Raw genomic sequence first — 23,527 nt, forward strand, 5'->3', positions numbered from 1 at the left:
CATTGGAAACGAAAATTATTGAATTACATCCAGTCTCTGAACTGGAAAATTAAAGTGTTTTATATCACGGAAGGAATGCCATCACCTTGAGCTCATGTTGATGCGGCCACATGTATACCGGGCGGTAAAAAATTGAAATACCACCAGAAGGTGATAACCGTGTATGAACATAAAAATCGACAAGGGTGCATTACTTTCGCTATATCCCCCATCAGTAATATCATTTTCGAACGAGATGCCTTCGAACATCAAAGGCTCACGGCAGCACGTTAGGAGGGTGTAACCGCCGACACGAATCATCCTTCCAACAGCTATATAGACGTTTCATATAAAAAGCCAGGATGTTCGAAAATGAAGAAAGGGAAATTCATAAAAAGAAAGAAGAATGTGAAAATGTTAAACCGAATATTCACATTTCCATAACTTTTCTCATTCCCTGGGGGTCTTCGAACAGTGGGAGCAGGGGCTAGGGGGCTGGGGCATTAAAAGCATCCGGATATTCGTGTACACACGCTGCAGGAGTCGCGTATTCTGCGGCCGTGTGGGGAGGCAAAGTTTTCAGCAATTCCAGGGGAGGCCCTGTGGAAGAAAGTTCGCATGGAGCCACATCAAACGAGATTCTCCTCGTGAGGCATTATCCTCGCTTTAGTCTTCATGGATTCAGGGAGAATTTTGAAGAAGGGAGGATTATCCGTTAAATGATTAACAGGAAGGAAAATTCTGTTTGTGGGAATTCCCGGCGACCAGGCTAACATTGACGACTCACAAGACGACGATTACACAAGTAATCATAAATCTTAATACCTCGATTATTGGTTGATAAACTAATAGTTGAAAATTGATGGCTACAATATTTAACCGTAATAAAATATTACAAATTTGGCTAACCCTGATTTACAGTAGACTCCCGTTAGAATCACACTCAAGGGGCTGTTGGGGAAGTGAATTCTGGGAATGCGACTGTATTCACCTTCCACCACCACGCGCTTTCTCCGGGCGTCATTTCTCAGAATCAACATTGATCAAATAAAAATACTGAATTTTTCTCTTTATTTTATTGATGAAACAATGAAAATATAATAATAATTATCATAACAATTATGATATAATGGCCAATAAAAATTAAAATTAATTAATTATTATTAATAATTAATTATTGTCATGTGGATCCATTTTTCAATTCATTTAAATTTTCACTCGATCAACTAACTAATCAAATTTTAACTTATTTTACTACAATAAAAGTGTAACCTCCCTCCGTGACGATCAGGAGCAGACTAAATGTCTACCCATCGTAAATTCATATTTTCAGTATTTTATTTTGCGAATTTCTGATAATTCAAAAACAATGACTCTTCCAGGAAAAACAGGAGCATTCAATCGATACGAGGGCCTCAGCCGTTTATTTATTGTCTTTTAGCAATTGTCTAGTGATTTTTTTCCTATATTTATTAAACAAAAAGGCCTGTCTCAGAGAAGACTTTGATTTCATAGGGTGGTACTGCGACGATGAGATGTTTTTCCGAAATGGGAACTCAACTTTTGGTACACGTCATGTTAATTTATTTGACCAGTGGTTGTTCCATACTCATGATCTCAATTTGTGTTCCTTTGCAAGTACGGAAAATCTAAATACTCAATTAAGCTTGTGCTCGTGTAGATGTAATCATTCCACCTGCTAATGAATAAACAACTAGATGAATGATTGCTGAAACTATTAGGAAATGGCTTCCCAACGGGCGTTTGGCAATGATCAGGAAGTTTAAGTTGATAAAACGACGGAGGATAGACTCATTCGATGCTAGAGGAACACATACAAAGTTTACTGGTGTAATGAAACCATTGAGATCTGCTCAAGCCGAGCTACATCCCGGGCTTTTGCCACTGTCTGTTAGCCGATATCCTTTGGCTGTCGGTTGTAGGTGTAGTCTGACTCGGACCAGGATTTCTGAATGATATTGGCATCCATTACCGGAGACTGGGTGTTTCAGTTGGAGCTAAGCTCACTCTCACCATTTCAATTATGTTGGGTAAATATGCGATACTGTACTCATGATTCGTCAGACTGTAAGGAGTGGATATTTGTATTTTTTATACATAAGTATAGCTATTGTTGCTAAATAATTAATAATTTGCTTACGAATGCACTCTCCTGTTATTTGAGCCCCATTTGACCCTAAGTTTCCGGACATTTTACAATGATTTTATTATTTAAATTTGGCAGCTCTGAATTTGAATCTCGATATTGAACTGTTAGAAAACATTTTGAAAATCTGAAAAAAATTCGAAATAGTACTTTTGGAGAAAGATTGATGAAATAATTTAGAAAGCACAATTTTTGAAAATTATGAGCATTTTCTACAAATAATTTATAAACAATCAATTTTCCATCGTAAAAATCATTTGTTCGGAATCGTAACAAATTTATTCATATTCAGAATTTTATCAGAAATCGATTTCATGCCTGAAAAAATTAGGTTTCTGAAAGTTTGAACAATTTCAAGTATCTATTTTTAAACAACGAATCTTAAAAACAATAATTCTGTGAAAAATGTAATTTGAATTAAATCTGACTATTCATGATTTTTCTGACAAATTTGATGATTCAAAATTATTGAATCTATAGTGTGGTCTGTACCAAATTGTAAAAAATATTTGGATATTCTTAACACAAAAAATTGGAAACTTAGATTCGAACGATTACCAAACTTCCATTTGGAAGAAAAAATCAAAAAGTTGAATCTACTAATCGAGAGCAAACGACAAAAATAATGACAGATTTCAAAACTGAGGAAAAGAACCGCCAGCACTTCTATCAAGTTCTCTGTATCCTTCACCCTCTTCACACGGAGAGAAATTTTTGATAAAAATTACCCTACCGTTCTATGAAAGTGTATCATGAGTCATCGTTTCTTCATGTCTAACCCGAAATTTAGTAAAAATTAATATATGATGATCAAATTTTATTCTACGTAAGTGAAATATTATCCTGACGCATAATAAATTTTACCCTTCCACTCCAGTAATTTTTGCTCTACCGGCACGGTAATTTTTATTTTTATCAAGATAAAATTTCTCTGATGTAGAATAAAATTTGATCATCATATATTAATTTTTACTAAATTTCGGGATAGAAATGAAGAAACGATGACTCATGATACACTTTTATAGAACGGTAGGATAATTTTTATCAAAAATTTATCTCCGTGCGGTACCCGTTTTGGCAGCCCACAGGTTGTTAACATCATATAAATCCTCAAATTCACCGCGTATCAGCTCTATTTTCCTCCACCGACAGGGAAGACCACTCAAGGTTACATTCACCGTATATTTCTTGCGTCCGGGCATGTTGGAGGATCGAGCAAGTATCTCGGCGTCGAGCTGATTCCGCCCGATATCGGGCTCCAATATCGTCGCCCGAGGGCGCGAGAACCCAACACTTTGTACATCGCACCATGAAGAGGGCTTGGGATTCTCGTCAAAGCGAAAGAGAGAGGGGCAAGTTAAGTGGCAAAACCCAGCCCCTTGTGTCTTCCTATACCTCTTGATCGTGTACACATGTATTGGGTGTACCGACAGTCGACCAGGAAACGGTGGTCTACCGCCTCGAGGTCCACGTCTCCCGGTTTATGTAAACTTGCTGATAAGGTAAACAGCCTTCCTGTTGCCAATACCTCTTCCAATATCTCTCGCAAAATATGGATGGAGATTTTCTTTATTAAATATTGGGCGGGGGGCGGTGGGGTAGATTGAAACGAGGAAAGATGGTTTCGACATGAAAAATTTGGATAAAGTGAACTTCCATTCTTCAATGCAAAGAGAAATAAACAATGATCACTTAATTTTTGCGGAACACGTCAGATACTGGCTTTCATGCCAAACTATCATTTGGAGTAATGGGTTTAACCCACGATGAGATTACGAGTGATTCACTGCTGAAGGAGATTATGTATACACCATTGAAGGTTTAGATGGTGAGGATAGTTTACGGATGGAATTAAGCTTTAACGCCACCAAATCGTGTGAATGAGCGCGGTCAGTGGAGACGGTACTCCGTAAAACAGGTGCAGTTAAACTTCTCCATGCTTTACTCTATTTTCTAGATGAACGTTTTGGATGTAGGTTAATGTTATCACATGAGCTCAACACAGCCAGCGTAACAGGAGTTCACCTTATTATCTGCAACAACATGGGAAGACTGGTTCGAGTGAATGCGTTGACCTCAACTTTATGACTGCATTCTGCTGGCCAACTACTTTTTTGTTTCATGAAGGTTACGGAAGAGTATAAACTAATTCGATAAGTTGGAAGTGGTTTTGGGAAATATTTCGCTCAGCAGCAGTCGAAATGATCACAAAAATTTACTTAACAATTCACACTACCAACAATTGAAAATGAACGGTCGAGAACTTCGCTTTAATTTTAATACGAATAGGGGACTACGCCCTCTGCTCGCTCCGCTCCTTATGCTGGCCTTGTGACCCTTAATCTGACTCTCGTGACCGTCATTCTAATATTTCTCTCCGTGTACTCCATCAGTGTTCAAGTGAGAAACAACTCCACTTCAGAAATTTGTAATGACCGAGATCAGTCATTTGAGATGGGGTCCCACGTCTAGCCTCAATTCTTCGATTGTCCTCCTACAGGCTGTCGAGAACTGAAACATAAAACGTATTGCCAAACATTTCCGATTCATTCGAATGAAGGACGGACAATAAATCTGTGACTCTAAATGTGCACAATCGTATAGCTTTTAGACGTCGCTTACCGCCAGCATTACGGACGAACGACTTCTTTTATATGCCAGATGACCCGAGTCGTACAATTCCGTTTGGCAAGTAGTGAGAGGAACTACAACGCGGACCGAGACGTCTCAAACCACCGATTTATATTCAGGAAGGTCTATAGCATTGGCTTCTTCATCCCCTCCTTCAATTTCAGTTCCTGCCTCGCACGCTCAACCCCTTGCATGGCCGCAGTCAAAAGAGGCTCGAGTCCCGTGTTATTTTCCGAGGGAGTGCATTCCAATGGAAAAGCATTTTCCTTTTCGAGGACATTCCAGTGGGGCCGAAGTGTCTTCACATGTCGACTGTTTAGAGTCTGTAAATTTCTGGTGTTTTACTGCCGGACACAAACATTTCACGTCAGCTCCGGTCTTTATTCGACAACTTCATACTCTTCAAGTGGTTTTTGCAAATGACACTCACAGTAACACAATGAATCATAGAAATCTCAAGGCCTCCGCTGGAATCGGATTGATGGCCGAATGGGTGAGCTGTTCAACTTAATTCGAGATGCAAAGAACATCCGAATTATATATCATACCGAAAGAGGTAATTATCTGACTAGAATTAATACACGGAACATTGACTGTTTAATTGATGGAAAATTTTCGGCATGTAATACTTGATTTCTGGAGAGGAAAATTTAGATACATTTTTTTAAATCAAGAATTTAAGTTAATTTTTCTCTAATGATTTTCCTAAGATATATTTTTGCTCTTCGGGGGCGTCGAATGTGAGATCGGAAAACTGATTCTTTCTACTCCAAAAAATAGTAATTGGAGAATGGAAAATTACTCTGATAATTCAATCAATATTTTATTTCAATGGGAAACTATTATTCGAAATTGGAAAAAATGATGTATTTATTTTATGTGGTTGGAAAGAATTGAAAATTTTTTATCGGATGGTAACATCAACATTGTCAGTATTTTGTTTCTCTGCTGGTGAATACATTGGCCTTCTGGGGTATAAAACCAAGTATCCATATCTGTTTTCGTATTCCCAGGGAAACTTATTACCCTCCAGATCTTCAATACAAAATTCACCTTTATTTTCCTTCTGCCGTTTTCCCTTCCTTTTTTACTACGCATGCACTTTCCTCGTTGAATGGGTAGATCCATATGTGGGATGCAAGTGGGAGGAGCCCCCTTGGGACAAGTTTAACTGAGGATAGAAATGTATGTTTGCAGGTAAACAGAGTGACTTTATTCTTCCATTCAGAGGGAGATATAATGTGGTCATATACACCCGATTACACGTAATAAATGAGAACTCTAGAACGATACAATCGGAGGAGTATTCTGAATGAAAAGACTGTTCCTCATCAATTTTTCTCATCAACTTTTAAATTATTCACGGAAAAGTCAACAGACTGGAGGTGTGGATTATAGGATATTGGATAAATCAATTATAGTACTGAATCATTGTTAAATCGTCTTATGCGGATCATCAAATTTGAAAAATTACAGTTAAAAAATTGCAAATAATCCTAGTTGTATGATGAAACTTCGCAGGTCTGAATTAGAATCTCGATATTGAATCGTTAGAAAACATTTTAAAAATCTGAGAAAAATTAGAAAGTTTATTTTTGGAGGAACATTGACGAAATGGTTTAACAAATTGCAATTTTTTAAATTTCCCAGTGTTTTTTATGAACAATTTGGAAACAATTTTCTGCCATCAAAAACATTTGTTCGGAATCGTAATGTAGAAAAATCAGGCTAATTCGTCAGGCAATTCTATTAGATTTCTATTGAATTTTTTATTAGTTTTCGGCCGAGGCCAAAAAAAGGTTCAACAGAAAATATTCTATAGAAAAAGTCAATAGAACTCGTTTTTTTAATTTTATTGAGTTATTTTCTGCAGAATTTCCTCGGCTCAAATTTTCTAAATTTTCTTCATTCTATTTTTCTTTTTTTTCATCAACACGGAGAGAAATATTCAATAAAAATTGCATATCTTTTCCGTAATTCCGGAGTGAAATATGGTTGTAGGAAATTTTACGGAACCGTCCCGGAATTTTTCCAGAGCGTTCCATAATTTTTATCTGAATTTTTACTGAACATTTGTCTCCGTGAAGGCAATCAAACAAAAAAACTTAGAAAATTTTGACTTTTTCTGAAGAGTATTTCAATAGAATTGTCTAGCGAATTCGCTAGGTTTGCTGTTCCTCATCATTTTTTTTCATGAAATTTTTTATTATTCGCGGAAAACTCAGCGGAATGAAGGTGTGGCTCATGGTATACAGCATAAATACGTTCATAATAATAATTAATTGTTAAATCGCTCTATCCGTGTCATGAACTTATAAAAATGGCTATTAAAAAATTGCCAATTATCCTGGCTTTATGATACTCCTTCAATAATCATAATTTTTTATGAAATAATCTGCAAAAAGTCTCGGTAATTGTGAGAGCAAAGTTTGGGCTCAGGGGTCGTAACCCTATTTTTCTACCCGTTTGGCATACTCAGGGAGGATTTATAGGCTATAAAAGAAAATAAAAATGTAGTTTCATCCCAAGGCACTCTAGAGGCACGTTTCAAAGCGTATATAATGAATAACACGCCAGGCGGCGTATAAGCTAGAAAAAAACTCGTGGCGTCGTCAAGATCATATCGCCTCGACTGTCAACATCGAACTAATATCGCGTACAACGGTGTCAGGTTAATTGGAACAGTTCCCTCGGACAGTCTAAAGAGCTTCACCCCTCTCCAATTTTTAGTTTTATGGTTTTTTCTGCTGATGAACATCACTTTTCTGGACTAAAGGAGTGGTTGAGTTATAGGGAAATCATCTGATTGAACACATATCAGTAGTGAAATGATAAACCGGTACAAGTCAATTTTGACTATTGACCAGTTTTCAATGAATATCTCGGAATCTGAGGGAGATAGCGAAATTTTTGTTATAACCTTTTTTGTAGAGCCGATTGAGAGCTATAACAAATGTAATTACGAAAATTTCGCTATCTCGGTTAGAGTCCGAAATATTCTTCAAAAACTCAACTGGGAGGTGAGTCGACTTAAACCGTTTTATCACTTCGCTACTGATATATTGGTTCAGTCAGATTTCTCGGGGAGCTCAAATCTGCAAGATTTGGTAACACAACGGCATTCGTAACTTTATTTATTTCAAACATTCTTATTAAGATTCTTCCTTAGTATAACTTTGGGGTATAGAGTGGGGGGTGAAAGGTGTCGACACGCCGCTGCATTGTTCAGAAAAAAAATGAGAAAATTTTAAAGATTCAAGAGTGAATGGAAATTTTGCTGATCGGATTCCTTTTTATTTATGACTCATAATTATTCAACCGACGATTTTTTTATCCTCAAATTTTTTTAGAGGCCTCAGAAAAAATCTTCGAATTTAGAGTTCGATAATCTCGGCCTTACAGCTGGAGAGGATACAAAAACATTGAAAATTCAGCTTTTTTTTTCTTGAATGCAAGATCCGGGAAAATTTTGGAAAATTTCCCATTGATGTAGCATACTCAGATATTTCTTCCCTGAATTTTTCAATTTTTATTCATTATTTTGACTTTTGAGGTGGTGAACTATTGGATTGAAGGCAGCAATCGGCGATGTTTGTTGATTAATTGAAAACATCGATTTTTTCTGCTCAAACATCGATATTTTTTATTCGATGTTTTCAACGAAACTTTTCATTTTTTATCGAATAATAATATTGCTTGATTGAGAATAAACAAAATAATAATTTATCCGCAATCAGAGGTAATTATTTTTTGCAGTATCTCCGTTATAAATAAAAAGTGAACAAGTCCTTCCGTCTATTGTTTTTTAAATTTAAATTTTCAAATTTTTTTCAAATTTAACTTTTTAACAATTATTGCAGCTGACGTCCAGTCACGGAAAATATTCAATATATTTTATTTAATTCATCAACAATCCAATTTCGAGATTCAAAATAACTCTCCAGCAGTACTTATAATTGAAACGTAAGTTCCTCGGGTTTAATTTTTTAAATACATTTTTTTCAATGATAACGAGAAAAAAAATTATAAATTTTTTTTTTCAGAAAAATCGATTCACGACATAGATGATCTTTAAGCCATCACCTATTCCTATAATTGACAGTGAGAGTATGCAAGCCCTTCCGTTCGTAACGTGGTAAATTTTATTTTTTTCAAAAATCGTTTTCTCGAAAAACTGTTTAGAAACTAAAGTTGACATTGCCCCTAAAAACTAGTCTCGATCTATTCCGTAAATCGAAGATCATTTCCCCCAGAAAAAACCCCCGAACTACTGGGATATCGTAAATGTCATTAAACATCATCATTTCACTGACATAATTCACCGAATCAAACAAAAGAGCGATCGAGTTACAAAACGAGAAGATCCTCCCAGAGAAATGAGAAAGGAACCGCCTCATAACGATAAATTCCTCAATCCCACGGAGCATTACCTCTCCATATACCGCCTAAATTCATCCTTCTGAAATTCACTTGATCCCACCTGAAACTTCAAAAAATTTCACCCACCTTCTGCTCCAAAAATTCCGTGGAAATTCACAAGTAGCTTAAGGCAAACACGACGTTTTGGCGCATTGATATTTGGGGGGGAGACTGATTTACGCGCCCGTGGGCTTTTGTGCTTCACACAAATCCTCCCGCAGTAGATACGGAATTCACCTCCTCTCTCAACCCCTCCCCCCAACCTTCCGCCAGGCTTTATACCATGCCTACCCGAAACAGAGGGCCCAGTTCTCTTTCATTCCGGGAAGGTTAGTCAGTGTTGTCTCATACTCTCCAGGAATTTTCAGACTTAATCCGATAATGCGTCGCTACCTAGACAAATAAGCGGTATAAGCCCAACTTTTTTACTGTTCTGCTACTCCTCTCGGTCCTCGCTCTGTGTTCTCGTTTCAATGAGAATTGCGCGGGAGCCAAGAAATGGGCGAGGGGGTAGTCCCGAGTCTTGTAAGTTCTAAAGCGACGTCAAAGGACTCACCCCTCACCGGAAATACGCACGTTACCACTTTTCATCAGACTGCCTTGCCCGGATTTACCCCTTTCACAGCTTTTAACTATTTGCAAGGACAGGCAGTCGTTACCGAGAACGACCAAGACGTGATTAAATATTCTCGGTGAATCACTCTTGAACATTCAGTGTCATTACTTTGTTTTGTTATTTCACGGCTCGAGTTGTGGAGAATTTTTTTACTGATGAGAACATTGATTGCAGTTTTCAACTCAAGATTTCATGGGGAAGGGGATCATTTGTAAAGTTAAATGATGTAAAGTTGGGGCTTCAAGGAGATACAAGAAGTTATATACAAGAAGTTTATTGCGCAGTAAAAATCGTTGTTAATGTCTGCAGGATGAGGGGTTGGATTGTTCGTTAGTTAATTCACCCTCAGCCCTGAGTCAAATGTTGCACTGTTGGACATTTTTTGAAATCTAAGTAACAGATGCATTTGAATTTTCAATATTCGGAACTTGAATTCAATTTCAGTCTAAATTGCTGATTCGTCTCGAAAATTCAACAAATTTAGGTTTTTCATGATGAATGGTCATTGAATTTTCAATGACAATTTGGATTTTCATACCTATTGCGAATATTGAGCATTACATTCAATTCGGTAGCGAAGTGGTAGAACGGTTTAAGTCGACTTATCTCCCAGTTGTGTTTTTGAGGAATATTTCCGAATCTATGGGAGATAGCGAAATTTTCGTCTCTATACTTGTTGTAGCTCTTAATCGGCTCTACAAAAAAGGTTGTAACAAAAATTGTGCTATCTCCCTTAGATTCCGAGATATTCACTGAAAACTGGTCAATAGTCAAAATTCACTTTCACCGTTTTATCACTTGGCTACTGAATTGAATTTTCATGAGATTAAAAATTCAGAAGAAAAGTTGCCTGAATTTTCACCATTTTCAGTAATTTTTATCGTCGTAAGAACCTGAAAAATAAAATTTCATTGAATATTCAACAAAATTGACTGATTTATCAATAACAAGGCACGTATGACAAAATTCAATAGAAAACCTAGCGACTTAGCGAGAAAATTCTATTGGAATTCTATAGGATTTCTATGGGGGTTTCTATAGAATTTCTATTGGAATTCTATTAAAAATTCAATTTGGTTTTTACGCTGATCCTATTAGATATGCGACAAGGAAAAGTCAATAGATTTCGAATTTCTGTTTGAATTTTTCTCTTGAGATTTTTCTATAAGAATGCTTGGGCATCTATTTTCTGAGTTTATTTCACTGGGATGCAATGTAAAACAAAACAAAATCCAGCGGAAAAAACTTGGAAAATTTGTGCCCAATAATTTTAGGAGAAAAAATCTATGAGAACAATTCAAACAAAAAAATCGAAGTCTTTTGCATTTTTCCTATCAAATATCGAATAAAATCTGCGCAAAAAATAAATAATATTTTAACGAGAATTCCCTAGAATTTTAATGAAATCCCCATAGAATTTCTATAGTATTTCAATAGGATTTTCTAGCAAATTGCCTAAGGTTTTCTATTAAATTTTTTCATACGTGAACCTGCTCAATAAATAAAGTTAACCCGTCGACGTTGGACAGCGCATTGTCGGGGATCAGGAGGACATGAGCTTATGGGTCCAGTTGCAGCAAGCGAAACTCTACTGTTCCATCATCCCGCCTGCACTAATTAAAAGTAAATATATAATCTACGAAAACTTCAAGAGTGAAAAAAGGCATTGTGCAACGAGTCTTGGAAAGAAGTCACGGAAGCCGTTAGTACATCTAACTCCATTGTCCTCTTTCTATTCGTTACTTTTTATTCCCTTTCTTCGGCTCTCGCTCCCAGCACTGTCAGTTTTGAGGAAGCAAGCTGTAGGAGACGTACGAATTTCTCGGAAATTAAATGAATGAGAATGAGAATGCGGAAGTAGTCATTTCCAGGCTGTTTCGATTTTTTTTCGAGTGGCAGATATTTTTTGGACGAACTTATAAATTTTTAATTCTAAAAAGAAAAGAAACTGAAGAACAAGACGAGTGAAGAAGCTGCAGTATTTAGCGAAACATCCCAACTGGCAAATTAACGAATGTTGTTATATTTTTTCTCCTATTTTTCCGTTGATTTCCAACTGAAGACGTTGAAGACGTCATTTGTAAGTCTCCACTCGGGACGCCGGAGTGCAGCTGTTCGACTCACTTCGGCGAGCCGAACGTTGCCGATGTCGCGCGGACACGTACGAGGATAGGAAGAATGGCAAAAATTCTAGTGCTAGCACTAGAAAAATTCTCCAACTGCACAATAAAATTTCTAATGTTACTAAGAATTACTGAAGTTTTTCCCACAATTTTCTACGGAATTCCCCACAAAATTGACACACCGGGAAATTTTCTAGCGCCAGCTCTAGAATTTTTCTCGTGCTTCTTTGCAAAAATTGATTAACTTACAGCAAATTTTCCGTGCTGATCTAGAATTTTTATTCTTATTTCGATTAAAATATGGGAGTTCGGCAGTTTGCGCCTCGTGTCTGGTGCCGAGCACTAGAATTTTTCCGCGATCGCTGCTGAACCCCTATGCGACGCTAACGCGGTGCGCTCCCATTTTTCATTAATATCGATAATAATAATCATCAATTAGTTGCGAGAGATTATCATTCACTAACAAATCGTTAATCCTTCAGTAATTGATTTGAATTAATACGCATAATCTGAAGATTGTGAATTCTTAATTGATGGGATTTGAGGTAGGGCGGCCACAGATAGGTCCATCCCGCATAAACCCCGCGCAGCCTTGTCTCGGCGACCTTGCTGCGTACCTTTCTGAGGTACATCGCCGCAAAAGGCAATGTCGCACGCCAACTTACGCCGCGACGTTGCAACGATATTTCTATTATACTAGGGTTCATGTGAGTACAAAATTTGAATTAAAACGATTAAAACTCCTTGAAAATTTCTGGAAATGACAAAAAAATATTACCCACATCTTCGTAATTGAATTATTCATTTATCTATCCAAATTAAATCCTTTTCACTCACCCTTTTATGAGAGAATTTCATTACGTTGGATATGGAAACATGAATTTTTTGATTCCCCGATATTGAGCAGACAACGAAAGTGGAAACAGCTGGTGCCACTCTGTTTTCCCAGATGAAATTGGGAAAAATCGAACAATGGCCAATGTTGAGACAAAGGCGTTCAAGACATTTGAATAAATAAATATTAAAGACGTGGAGGACTAGAGAGAATTGAACGGTCGGAGCGGGAGTCGATTCACGACACGCGTCTCCGAGTGTAGGTACATAATCAGGAAAAATACGATGGAGCCCTTACTCTCATGGTCTGTGTCGGGAGAAAAGAAATTCATAGGGTAAATTCTCTGCTTTATTTTTTGTCCAAATACTCGCGCTAGATGAAACTCATGTTCATTTGAACACATTTGAATAATTATTGTTTACAATTTATTTGTATTTTCGACTCAATGAGACGAGACAATTCTGCACGTAAGTGAGGCAGAATTAGCAAATTGAGGATCCAAGGCTTCTAAATATCTCGCTGAATACCCAAAGAATGCCATGCGACTGTAATTTTTATTCGAAATCATGGTTTAGGATGCGAAAAATACCGTTATTCCTTAGGTGAGCGCTAGAGGCTAGAAGAGCACTTCTCCTATTTCATTTGCGCTGTTATAGATCCAGAATAGAAATTAGTCATAAATATTTGAGATAGTATTTTGCCCAGCTCTGGAAAAAAACTCATACCGAGAGTACGAAATATTCATCTATCTCCCTAAAACCGCATCCATTTGCTCCACACTCTCAATATAGATGCTTCCATCCGCGATAGTAATTGAAGTACCAAGAGAGAACACGTGCAGCCCACCACCCTTGCATACCCCCTCGGGAGATATCCATCGGAAACGCCCGAAACTACCGATTGTTTTATCCAGCCTCTGCCATTTCACATACCTCCATATACACGTTATCATCCCTCTTCCTCCCGACACCACACACTTTTTAATGCATTAGCATATATCCCCATAGATTTTACCCAACGCGTGACGATTTTAACGGGTTATTTTCTAGCGTCAAAATTGAAACGATGGTCCAATTCAAATTGCGACAGATGGTATTTAGCTTCCGGTGCATTAACTGGTAAACTGCACGTGTCTGCACGACTGGTACAAAATCCGAGTAAATGTTCTAACTGTATAACAGTCTCTCTCATTTTCCCTGGAAACTGGGGGCGGAGGAAAATGCGTGAGGGATAACTGACGTAGGGTTTTTGTACGCTTTCGACATTTTGCATGATTTTACGTGTCACCGAATGTGCCGCATAATAACGAACGTCACCTCTGTGACTATCGATTTTAACTATAAACGTGTACTGGTACCAGTGACCGCAGGGATTCTTTCACATGTGTAATTATTTTTGTGTTAAAGTGATATTTTATGATGGATATTTTGCGGTGCGCATTTTGATGGACAGGTTTTCATACATATTTTTTGCACGGCAGGGAGAGCTGTCGTCCTCGAGCGATTGCGCTTGGAATTAGAGTGAATTCGACAAGGTGGAATAACAAAAAAAAATTCAGGATTCTAGGACAGTTTTTCCCCGGACAAAATTTCTCGGACAAAATCTCTCCGAAAAAGAATTTCCCCGGACAAATTGGGAATTATTAATACATTTTTCCTATGCCACACCGTCAAATCGCATAATCGCGTTAGCAAAGTCATGAACATAAATCTCTTGCAAAACCAATTATTCACAACAAATCATCAGGACAAAGAATTTAGTAGGACGGGGAGATTTTGTCCGGGGAAATTTTTTTTCAGGGAGATTTTCTCCGGGGGAAAGCTGTCCGACTACCAAAATTCAGTAGAAAAACTTAGCGAACTCGCCAGAAAATTCTAGGGAATTCACGTTAAAAATCGATTTGTTTTTTGTGCAGATTCTATTAAATATTTAATAGGAAAAAGTCAATAGATTTCGATTTGTCCGTACGAATTTTTCTCTTGAGATTTTTCTATTGAAATTCAGGATACAGGATCCGAGTGAAAAAACTTGGGAAATTCATGCTCTGTAGAAATTTTTTGTACGAGAACCTTCGAAGAATTAAATTCCAGAAAGAAATAGTCCCCCACCAATCCCCCCGCATTAAGATTTTTGAACTCTCCAAATAAGGATTTTTCTGGGTACACGCTATTAATTTTTATTCCTCATATTTTGCCATAGTTAATCCGTGACCGCCACAAAACTCATTCATTGTCATTACAAGGGCGAATTTTCATCTTCTCGATTTTTACTTTAGTAATCCGTAATTTATTTGTCACAATATAAATATTTTCTCCCATACATCCCAAAACTGTTTCGTAGAGTAATCACCCTACCTTAATCACGAAATTTAATCATGGCGAATCTATAAATCTCTAGTACATCCCTGTAGTTACCACGCGGCTTATCGCCGTCTCAGCATTTCTCCGAGTTCTTTTAATAACTTTAAAACGCGAAAATGAGAGAAAAATTCGAGGGTAGTTACACACGATTTCCACTTGACGTTCCTGAGCAAAAAAAAAATGTATGTAAATGAGGGTGAAGCAGTTTTGGCGGAGAAAACAGGGCCTATCTGAAGCTGCGAATGATGGCTTTTGGCCAGACATCGACCCCGAGCGAGATAAAATCTCTGCTTATGAAGCACCCGCAGGCTTATCTCGCTGGGCTCAAACCCGTACATCTTTCGGCAGAACAGAAGCTCGTATTGTACTTTAAAATGCCCAGACTCCTTTATAATCCATTACAGGTTCTAAAACCGTTGACACCCATCAGTACGGAGTAGTTTTCGTCTGTCGATGAGAAAAATAAGTGGGAAATTAGTCTTGCCTTCATATGGTATAGTTATTTTTGCCAATAAATTCCACAAACTGATATCTGACATATATCATGAATATTGTTTTTTTGTTACATATAATTTAGATATATATGTATCCATAATTATCAGAAAGCCCTCCCGTTTTACTCATGTCCAACTTGCCTCGTTTGACTTTTGCGAATTATAATCTGTATGACATTGAGACGTTTGGCCCTTGCAAGGTATGACCCTCGTGAGCAAGGGCCAAACATGGCAAGAATCATCACAGTCAGAAGCTTTTCCCATTTTAGTTTTTCTTCTTACCACTAGATTATACAGAATGAAAAATATTGAAAAAAATGTCCTAATAACAAAGAAAAATGATATGAATTATGAGTTTACTACCAGTGGGACACCCAGTGATAAATGCCCCTCGAAATCGTCTAAAAAAATAAGATATACCACCCATTCGCACGACTTCTCTCCCCGCCTTATCTCCCTTCTGCCTTGTTCGGTCTGAAAAATAACCCGACAGTAAGAAGAAAATCTTTGGATTTTATCACACCTAAATTTTCCACCACACCGACATCACGTGGACCTGACATAAAATTCTCCTGACAACGTCTATTTGCCATGCTCAAGGGATAATACGGTATTTCTTCCGGTCCTCTCATTGTGGATCAAACGTTGATGAAATTGAATGATAACGGGGGAAAAAAATGTATTCACCAGCCCCGAAATTAATTGGACTCGTCTGAAAAGCGAAGTTGATGAGTGTTCCATCGGATATACGACACACTCTGATTGACGTCCATCGGGGATGATGGACGAGGCAATTTCTACGGAAACGAATTTCCACTTTCCGTGAGAAGAGTCGAGATAATTTTTTATTTTCAATTTCAATTCATCCCATGACACAATCAAACAGGTGGAAGGGATTTTTGAAGGATGCACTTTGTCAATGGTTTGAAATTGAATCCTATCAATGAGTGAAACGAAAAAAAATAGACGATTCATTTTTATGACTGGTGAATATATAACGTCATTCAAACGGTTCGATTAAGAGGCGAGTTTTACAATCCCACGAGTCAAAAAACACCATAACGCACGAGTTTCGTATACTATTTTATGTCATAGGGCCCAGAATCCGCGATTCTGCCGAGCGAAGCGAGGCTTCGACTGAAGCAGAAAGTCTTATTCTGAAGAGTCCAGGAAAGGCAAATGTATATTGTTTCCGCAGCAATAATAAAAAAAATCAATAGAAAACTCCAATGCGTTCTCTATGAAATTGTATCTCTATAAATCTCTATGAATTGTTTCTCTGTAATTCTTGCAGAAAATTTCCGCCTCTAGATATCAGTATTTTTTGTACAACATTGTAATCTCCAAGTTACCGATAAAATAGTTGAGCTTCCAACAGTAAAGAGTCCAGAGCCAACAAATAAATAAACCAGATAAAAATAAATGAGATTTTATTATTTCAAGAGGAACTGAAAACACCACAATGAGCATAAACACAAAGATGTTATGTCCTGAGACTCTTCAAACTTTGTCTCAATGTCATATGCAAAAGGAAAAATTACATTAGTGCGTCACACAATTACAAACACAAAAATTCATCAAAAGAAAAAGGAGAAAGTCATATCACAGTATTAATCCTAGAATCTAAAAGTAAATTTAAGTACAGATGTCACAATAGTCTCCAAAAATTTGATAGCCTGGATCACGATAAGTGCATGTAGAATCAAGATGAGAATTTCGATTTTGTACATGTACTGGAGTCTCTCCGTCAGGGCCACGTAGATTCTGCGCGATGCTCTGCTGCTAAATTCACTCAGTCTTACTATGGTGTGATGGAGTTTTACGTGCTCACTGCATTCATCTTCTGCAAAAACCATGTTGCCAAATTTTTATTGAATTCCATTCAAGATTGAATAAATGGCGGAGAAATAAGACAATGTTAATTAAGTATTTCTATCGATTTGATGATTATCTAGGAAATGAGCAGGTTTATGGCAAAATATCAGTGAGTTTTCTTTTTAAATACATCAGATTGATGGCCAAAAATGAAGTTCCAGTTTTTATGTTGAAATCCGCAATTTCTTATGCAAATGATTAAATTCTCTAATATTCATTTCTGATCGAAAAAGTCTCTTCTCGGGTTTGTTAACAATTTCCCAAGTTTTTCTGTATTATTTATTCATTTATTATTTATACAGAATAATAAGATTTAATAAGATAGAATAAGAACAAGGTAGCGAGAAAGGAGTGGATTACTTTGAATATTTCTACAAGGACAAAAAACACCCGTGGTACTTTCGTCGGAAACTCAAGCGTAGAATTATTAGTTATGATTGTCGTTAACGATAGAGCGATTAATTATTAGTTATGATTGTCGTTAATTATTCTTCGCTGAAGGCGAGGTATTGTCATTACCCTCGTCAGGAAGTACATTTTTCCATGTGTATCGTACGATACTTAATGATCCTAGTGAGAAAAAGTCACCCTTTTCTCGTAAAATTTCACTTTACGCACAAGTAATGAAAAAATATTTGAACTCCCTTAGATTAAATCGAATCATTCGCTGGCAATTTCTGGCTAGTTTAAGGCTCATATAGAAAGAATCTCACCGGAGTCACTGCAAGTTTCATCCTCAAGAGCAGGCAAATATTTATCGAGCATCAGTTCAGCTAGGCCAGTGGTATTGTCAACAGTCTTTAAAATATTAATTCCCGTCTCAGTTGACATAACTTTGTCTGCCTGTTGCCAACTGTAAACTCTCAAGTAGTGTGCTTTGTAGTAAGTATGAAGGGTTATTATTCTCACTCTCTGCTTTGTCTCCTGCTTCAGGTCAATGAATATTTGTACAGCTGGACGGAGTCTCTCGGAGACGAGTGACTTGGTACGATCCAATATCTACAGACAAGTTTTAAATCAACACAATGGAAGAAAAATTTGTTCTGCCGAAAAATGATATGTTCCACGGAAGAGATGTTTCATCGTGTTAACCCTTGATTGGTCGCCGTATGAGGGAAATCGCGCCACGCGTCATATTTCGTATGAAATTTAAAATCAAGCAACTCCTTCTATTGAATAAGAAAAGAATGTTATTGAAAAATGAAAATTTCGTGGCATTTCATGCCGACTTTTTTTTCACGAGGAAGAAATTTTTTGAAAAATTCCACATTCGATTTTCGGGGTCAATACTATAACTACCCGATAGATCGGGAAGTTAAAAATCGCCGAAATTTTCCGTCAAATACTTCTGGTATTTAAAAGAAGTGGTGTGATCCACCCCCCCCCCTTAATTTTACTCATGTGAACCTGTTCCACTCCACCAAATATTTTCGCATGAATTTTTCGGCAGAACTGATTTTTTCTCCCCGCGCAGGAGAAATTTCGAGAAATTATCAAAGATACATAATTATCTATCCACTAACTTGTTTGGGATCTTCCTTGATGATTGGTAATTTAACTTCAACGAAGTCCAGACCTTGGCAGAATGTTTTGTCGAGATTGTAAATTGGTTTCTCCATGAAGCGTGCGACTGGCAATGATTTCTCGAGGACTGTGTGGAGGACTGTCTCGATTCTATCGAACGCCCAATTTGTGAATGTGTTGACACCTGTAACGACTTGGAGTTTGAGAAATCTGCTGTTTTTCCCCCATTATGCTTCTCAACCTCTGACATGACTGGTCACTTTATTATTTCTATAATTTTGTCATTTGAGGTATTGAGCAATTGAATTAATTATGAATTTGAATGAGATTCGGTCTTGCTTAAGATCGATAAACGGTATGATTATTGTTCTGTACTGTGATCACGATTTCTCGTCTGGGAATTGGTATTGCAGACTTCCCAAACTCGAAAAATTAAAAATCACTACAAAAAATCTTTTCCCGGGCTGCTGCGATGGGGTTTTTTACTCGTGTGGTTGGCCAGTCCTCGCCTTCGGCTCAGACGCCAACGCCGTACGAGTAAAAGACCCCATCGCAGCAGCTCGGGAAAATATTACATATTGCGACTTGGAAATGGATTTAATATATTTAAATTTTGCAATTTTGTGTGAAAGAAAATCATCGATATTCATAACTAAAATAAATTAAATATTGCGAGGTGGATCTGTCATTTTCATCGTACTATTGATTTTTAATTTAATAATAATCTCATCAAGAAGACGGATTATTTTACACACCTTTGACTTTTCCGTAAACAGCTGTGGATTTGTCCCACAGGTAATTGACGCTGGGAATTCGCAGGGCTCTGTCAATCGCCTGAATTCTGTAGAACTGTTCGGACAGTTCTGCGTCCATTTTGTTAAATATTCAAACCTTCGTTTCGTATTTTTTCCCGCAAAAGGTCAGTCTTGATTATGAAAACAGAATCAACCTAAAACGAAGTGAATTTGTCATTTTGCGCATGAAAAAATTTAGTAGAAAAACGTGGCAAATTCGCTAGACAATTTTATTCGATTTCTATTTTCTGACACGATATTATTTTTATTATTTATTTTTATTTATTGGTAGCTTTTCCGTTGGCTACCACTGATGCAGCCCGACTCCTTCGAATTTACATGTTTACATGAGTGACGGTGGAGGGCAGTAGCTCTCGGTTCAGAAGGTTTTCCGCGAAATTCTGGGGGCATTTAAATGGGAGTATTTACTCCGTTGTGTTCGTGACTGCTGATGTATTTTTTTTTTGGTCATTAATTTTTTGGAATTTGGGCATCACATTGTAGAGTGTTGGTTGCAGAATGCATTTTAAGACTGTGTTATTAGACTATTCAATTGAGTCAGAGATAATATGTGAAAGATATTCTTGATCTTCGAATGGATTTGAAANAATTATGAATTTGAATGAGATTCGGTCTTGCTTAAGATCGATAAACGGTATGATTATTGTTCTGTACTGTGATCACGATTTCTCGTCTGGGAATTGGTATTGCAGACTTCCCAAACTCGAAAAATTAAAAATCACTACAAAAAATCTTTTCCCGGGCTGCTGCGATGGGGTTTTTTACTCGTGTGGTTGGCCAGTCCTCGCCTTCGGCTCAGACGCCAACGCCGTACGAGTAAAAGACCCCATCGCAGCAGCTCGGGAAAATATTACATATTGCGACTTGGAAATGGATTTAATATATTTAAATTTTGCAATTTTGTGTGAAAGAAAATCATCGATATTCATAACTAAAATAAATTAAATATTGCGAGGTGGATCTGTCATTTTCATCGTACTATTGATTTTTAATTTAATAATAATCTCATCAAGAAGACGGATTATTTTACACACCTTTGACTTTTCCGTAAACAGCTGTGGATTTGTCCCACAGGTAATTGACGCTGGGAATTCGCAGGGCTCTGTCAATCGCCTGAATTCTGTAGAACTGTTCGGACAGTTCTGCGTCCATTTTGTTAAATATTCAAACCTTCGTTTCGTATTTTTTCCCGCAAAAGGTCAGTCTTGATTATGAAAACAGAATCAACCTAAAACGAAGTGAATTTGTCATTTTGCGCATGAAAAAATTTAGTAGAAAAACGTGGCAAATTCGCTAGACAATTTTATTCGATTTCTATTTTCTGACACGATATTATTTTTATTATTTATTTTTATTTATTGGTAGCTTTTCCGTTGGCTACCACTGATGCAGCCCGACTCCTTCGAATTTACATGTTTACATGAGTGACGGTGGAGGGCAGTAGCTCTCGGTTCAGAAGGTTTTCCGCGAAATTCTGGGGGCATTTAAATGGGAGTATTTACTCCGTTGTGTTCGTGACTGCTGATGTATTTTTTTTTTGGTCATTAATTTTTTGGAATTTGGGCATCACATTGTAGAGTGTTGGTTGCAGAATGCATTTTAAGACTGTGTTATTAGACTATTCAATTGAGTCAGAGATAATATGTGAAAGATATTCTTGATCTTCGAATGGATTTGAAAGATGCACGGATGAAAAAATTTAATAGAAAAACCTATCGAATTCGTTAGAAAATTATATTGAATTTCTATTGAACTGTTCTATTAGTTTTTGGCCGATTCTATTGAAATGTTCAATAGAAAATATTCAGTAGAAAAAGTCACCAGAATTAGACTTTTCGATGCAACTTATTCTATTGAGATATTTTCATATAATTTCTTCACTTCAAATTTTCTCTGTTTTTTCATTTTATTTTTCTTTTGTTTTCATCATGAAAATCAAACTAAAAACTTGTGAAATTTGAGCCAAGGGAATTCTATAGAAAATATCTCAATGGAATAGGTTGCACAGAAAAATCAAATTCTACTGACTTTTTCTATAGAATATTTTCTACGAAACATTCCTATGGAATTGTCTAGCGAATTCGCTAGGTTTGTCCCTTAAATTGTTTTCTACGCGTTCCCTCGAATCCTGAAATATTCAGTAAAAAATCAATTCCGTTCAATTGATTGCCTTCGTTCTGTCACTTCACAACTCAATTTAAAAAAGAGACAAAAGAAAGTGTCAATTGCTGAGATTGCTGCATATCGATATCCACCAATTGTTAAAAAATAATTGCACCGTGTCGAGATAAACGTCAATAATGCTCGACTGGCAACTGTCACTGAACCGTCAAAACAATTGAACAAGAAAACAAAGAGGTAGGTCAACTCACCCATAAACGTTCACTCCAGTAATTTTCACTAATTGTATTCCTGTGAATACCCTAATCGGAACGGTTTTTCGCTATCGACTGACGTACCTTGATCTCTGACTCATTACAATATACGACTTGTTTACTCGGCATTCAGATCGGTGACCGTTTGTAATTTATTATTTTTCTTATCCGACCGTTTTTACCCAGCCCTCGACGGACATTTTTTACTCCTGTCAGTTTGAGATGCTCACGTCACGTTAAGCTGGGGATGAAGTGCACAGGCTAGCTGTTAGATGTCGTTGAATTGTAGATGCATCATCTGTCTGTGCAGCAGTTGGAATATGCGGTGTTCAATGGTAAATTATCAAAAAAAAATTGTACACGAAATATTCCAAAATTGCGGAATTTTTATGCAGTATAAATGTAGGATCATAATCATGAGGTCACAGGATATTTATTTAATGGAATAAATGAACGTATATTTAAGTTAAAGTCGAATTGAAAATCTGATAAATCAGAGAAATCTGCTAGGTGTCGACAGCTGCACTGAAATCAGAGACAAAATTCGGCCATCGTAACACCATTTTATCGCCCACTCGATTACGGATTACGAGTGCAGTAGAAACAAGAAAAAGTAGAATTCGAGTCGGGATATTCGAGGGCAGAACGGAGGTATCTAGTTTTTTGATCTAGGTAAGTGCACATTTGTTGAACAAATTGTATGTCAAGTTTTCTTTAGTTTATTATTGTCAGTTGAATTATTTCTCTGTCACTTGAAAATTGAGGTTAATCGAAAGGCTTCAGTACTTTGTCAATGTATTGATGATTATTTCAGTTTTTTAAAATAATTATTGATGAAAATGAATAGATGTATACCTTGAGACTTCGAAGATTTTCATCTTCAATTACGTCGAACATTTAGTCATTTTGAATCGATGAATTAATTCATGATTTTATAGAAGTTTCAGAATAGAGTGTAGTTTTAATTGTTGGAGAGAGTCAATAACGATTTTCATATCAATTTTATTTTATTTGTTTATTTAAACTTTTTATCTATGTGCCGGGGTACAGAGAGACCTTCGAAGGACAACACGTATAAAAAATTTCATAGAATAACCTAGCGACTTCGCTAAGCGATTCTCTTAAATTTTTTTTTAACTCTATTAGTTTTTGTCTGATTCTATTAAAATGTTCGATAGGAAAGATTCTATAGGTAATGTCAATAGAATTCGATTTTTCTATACAACTTATTGTCTTGGGATATTTTCATTTCCCTCTCCAAATTTGATTTTCTTTCATTTTGACAAGATGTCAGACAAGATATGAATGTTTTTT

At 36.8% G+C, this 23,527-nt stretch overlaps 2 protein-coding genes across 4 annotated transcripts in view; one reads left to right on the forward strand and one right to left on the reverse strand.

Annotated features, from left to right (window-relative positions):
• Nucleotides 1–17,037: 17,037 nt before the first annotated feature.
• Nucleotides 17,038–22,429, reverse strand: LOC107048919 (lipid storage droplets surface-binding protein 2). Of its 3 annotated transcripts, XM_015272366.1 has the most exons (5): nt 22,211–22,429; nt 20,873–21,066; nt 19,023–19,207; nt 18,213–18,498; nt 17,038–17,467 (listed from the first exon to the last, which is right to left on the reverse strand). In XM_015272366.1, the coding sequence occupies exons 2-5, from the start codon at nt 20,988–20,990 to the stop codon at nt 17,241–17,243; spliced, it is 816 nt and encodes a 271-aa protein (XP_015127852.1). In that variant the 5' UTR covers nt 20,991–21,066; nt 22,211–22,429; the 3' UTR covers nt 17,038–17,240. The 3 variants fall into 3 exon arrangements, with proteins under 3 accessions (XP_015127852.1, XP_015127854.1, XP_015127853.1); XM_015272368.1 differs by lacking the exon at nt 20,873–21,066; XM_015272367.1 differs by lacking the exons at nt 20,873–21,066; nt 22,211–22,429 and adding an exon at nt 19,779–20,020.
• A 226-nt stretch (nt 22,430–22,655) lies between these two features.
• LOC107048920 (NADH dehydrogenase [ubiquinone] 1 beta subcomplex subunit 6) overlaps nt 22,656–23,527 on the forward strand; it is a 2,377-nt gene continuing 1,505 nt past the window's right edge. Inside the window, exon 1 of the mRNA XM_015272369.1 lies at nt 22,656–22,885. The gene's annotated coding sequence lies outside the window, so the exon portion shown is untranslated. The remainder of the gene's footprint in view (nt 22,886–23,527) is intronic.

Source organism: Diachasma alloeum, unplaced genomic scaffold, assembly GCF_001412515.2.
Source record: "Diachasma alloeum isolate Michigan unplaced genomic scaffold, Dall2.0 Dall_scaffold_00198, whole genome shotgun sequence".
Taxonomy (NCBI): domain Eukaryota; kingdom Metazoa; phylum Arthropoda; class Insecta; order Hymenoptera; family Braconidae; genus Diachasma; species Diachasma alloeum.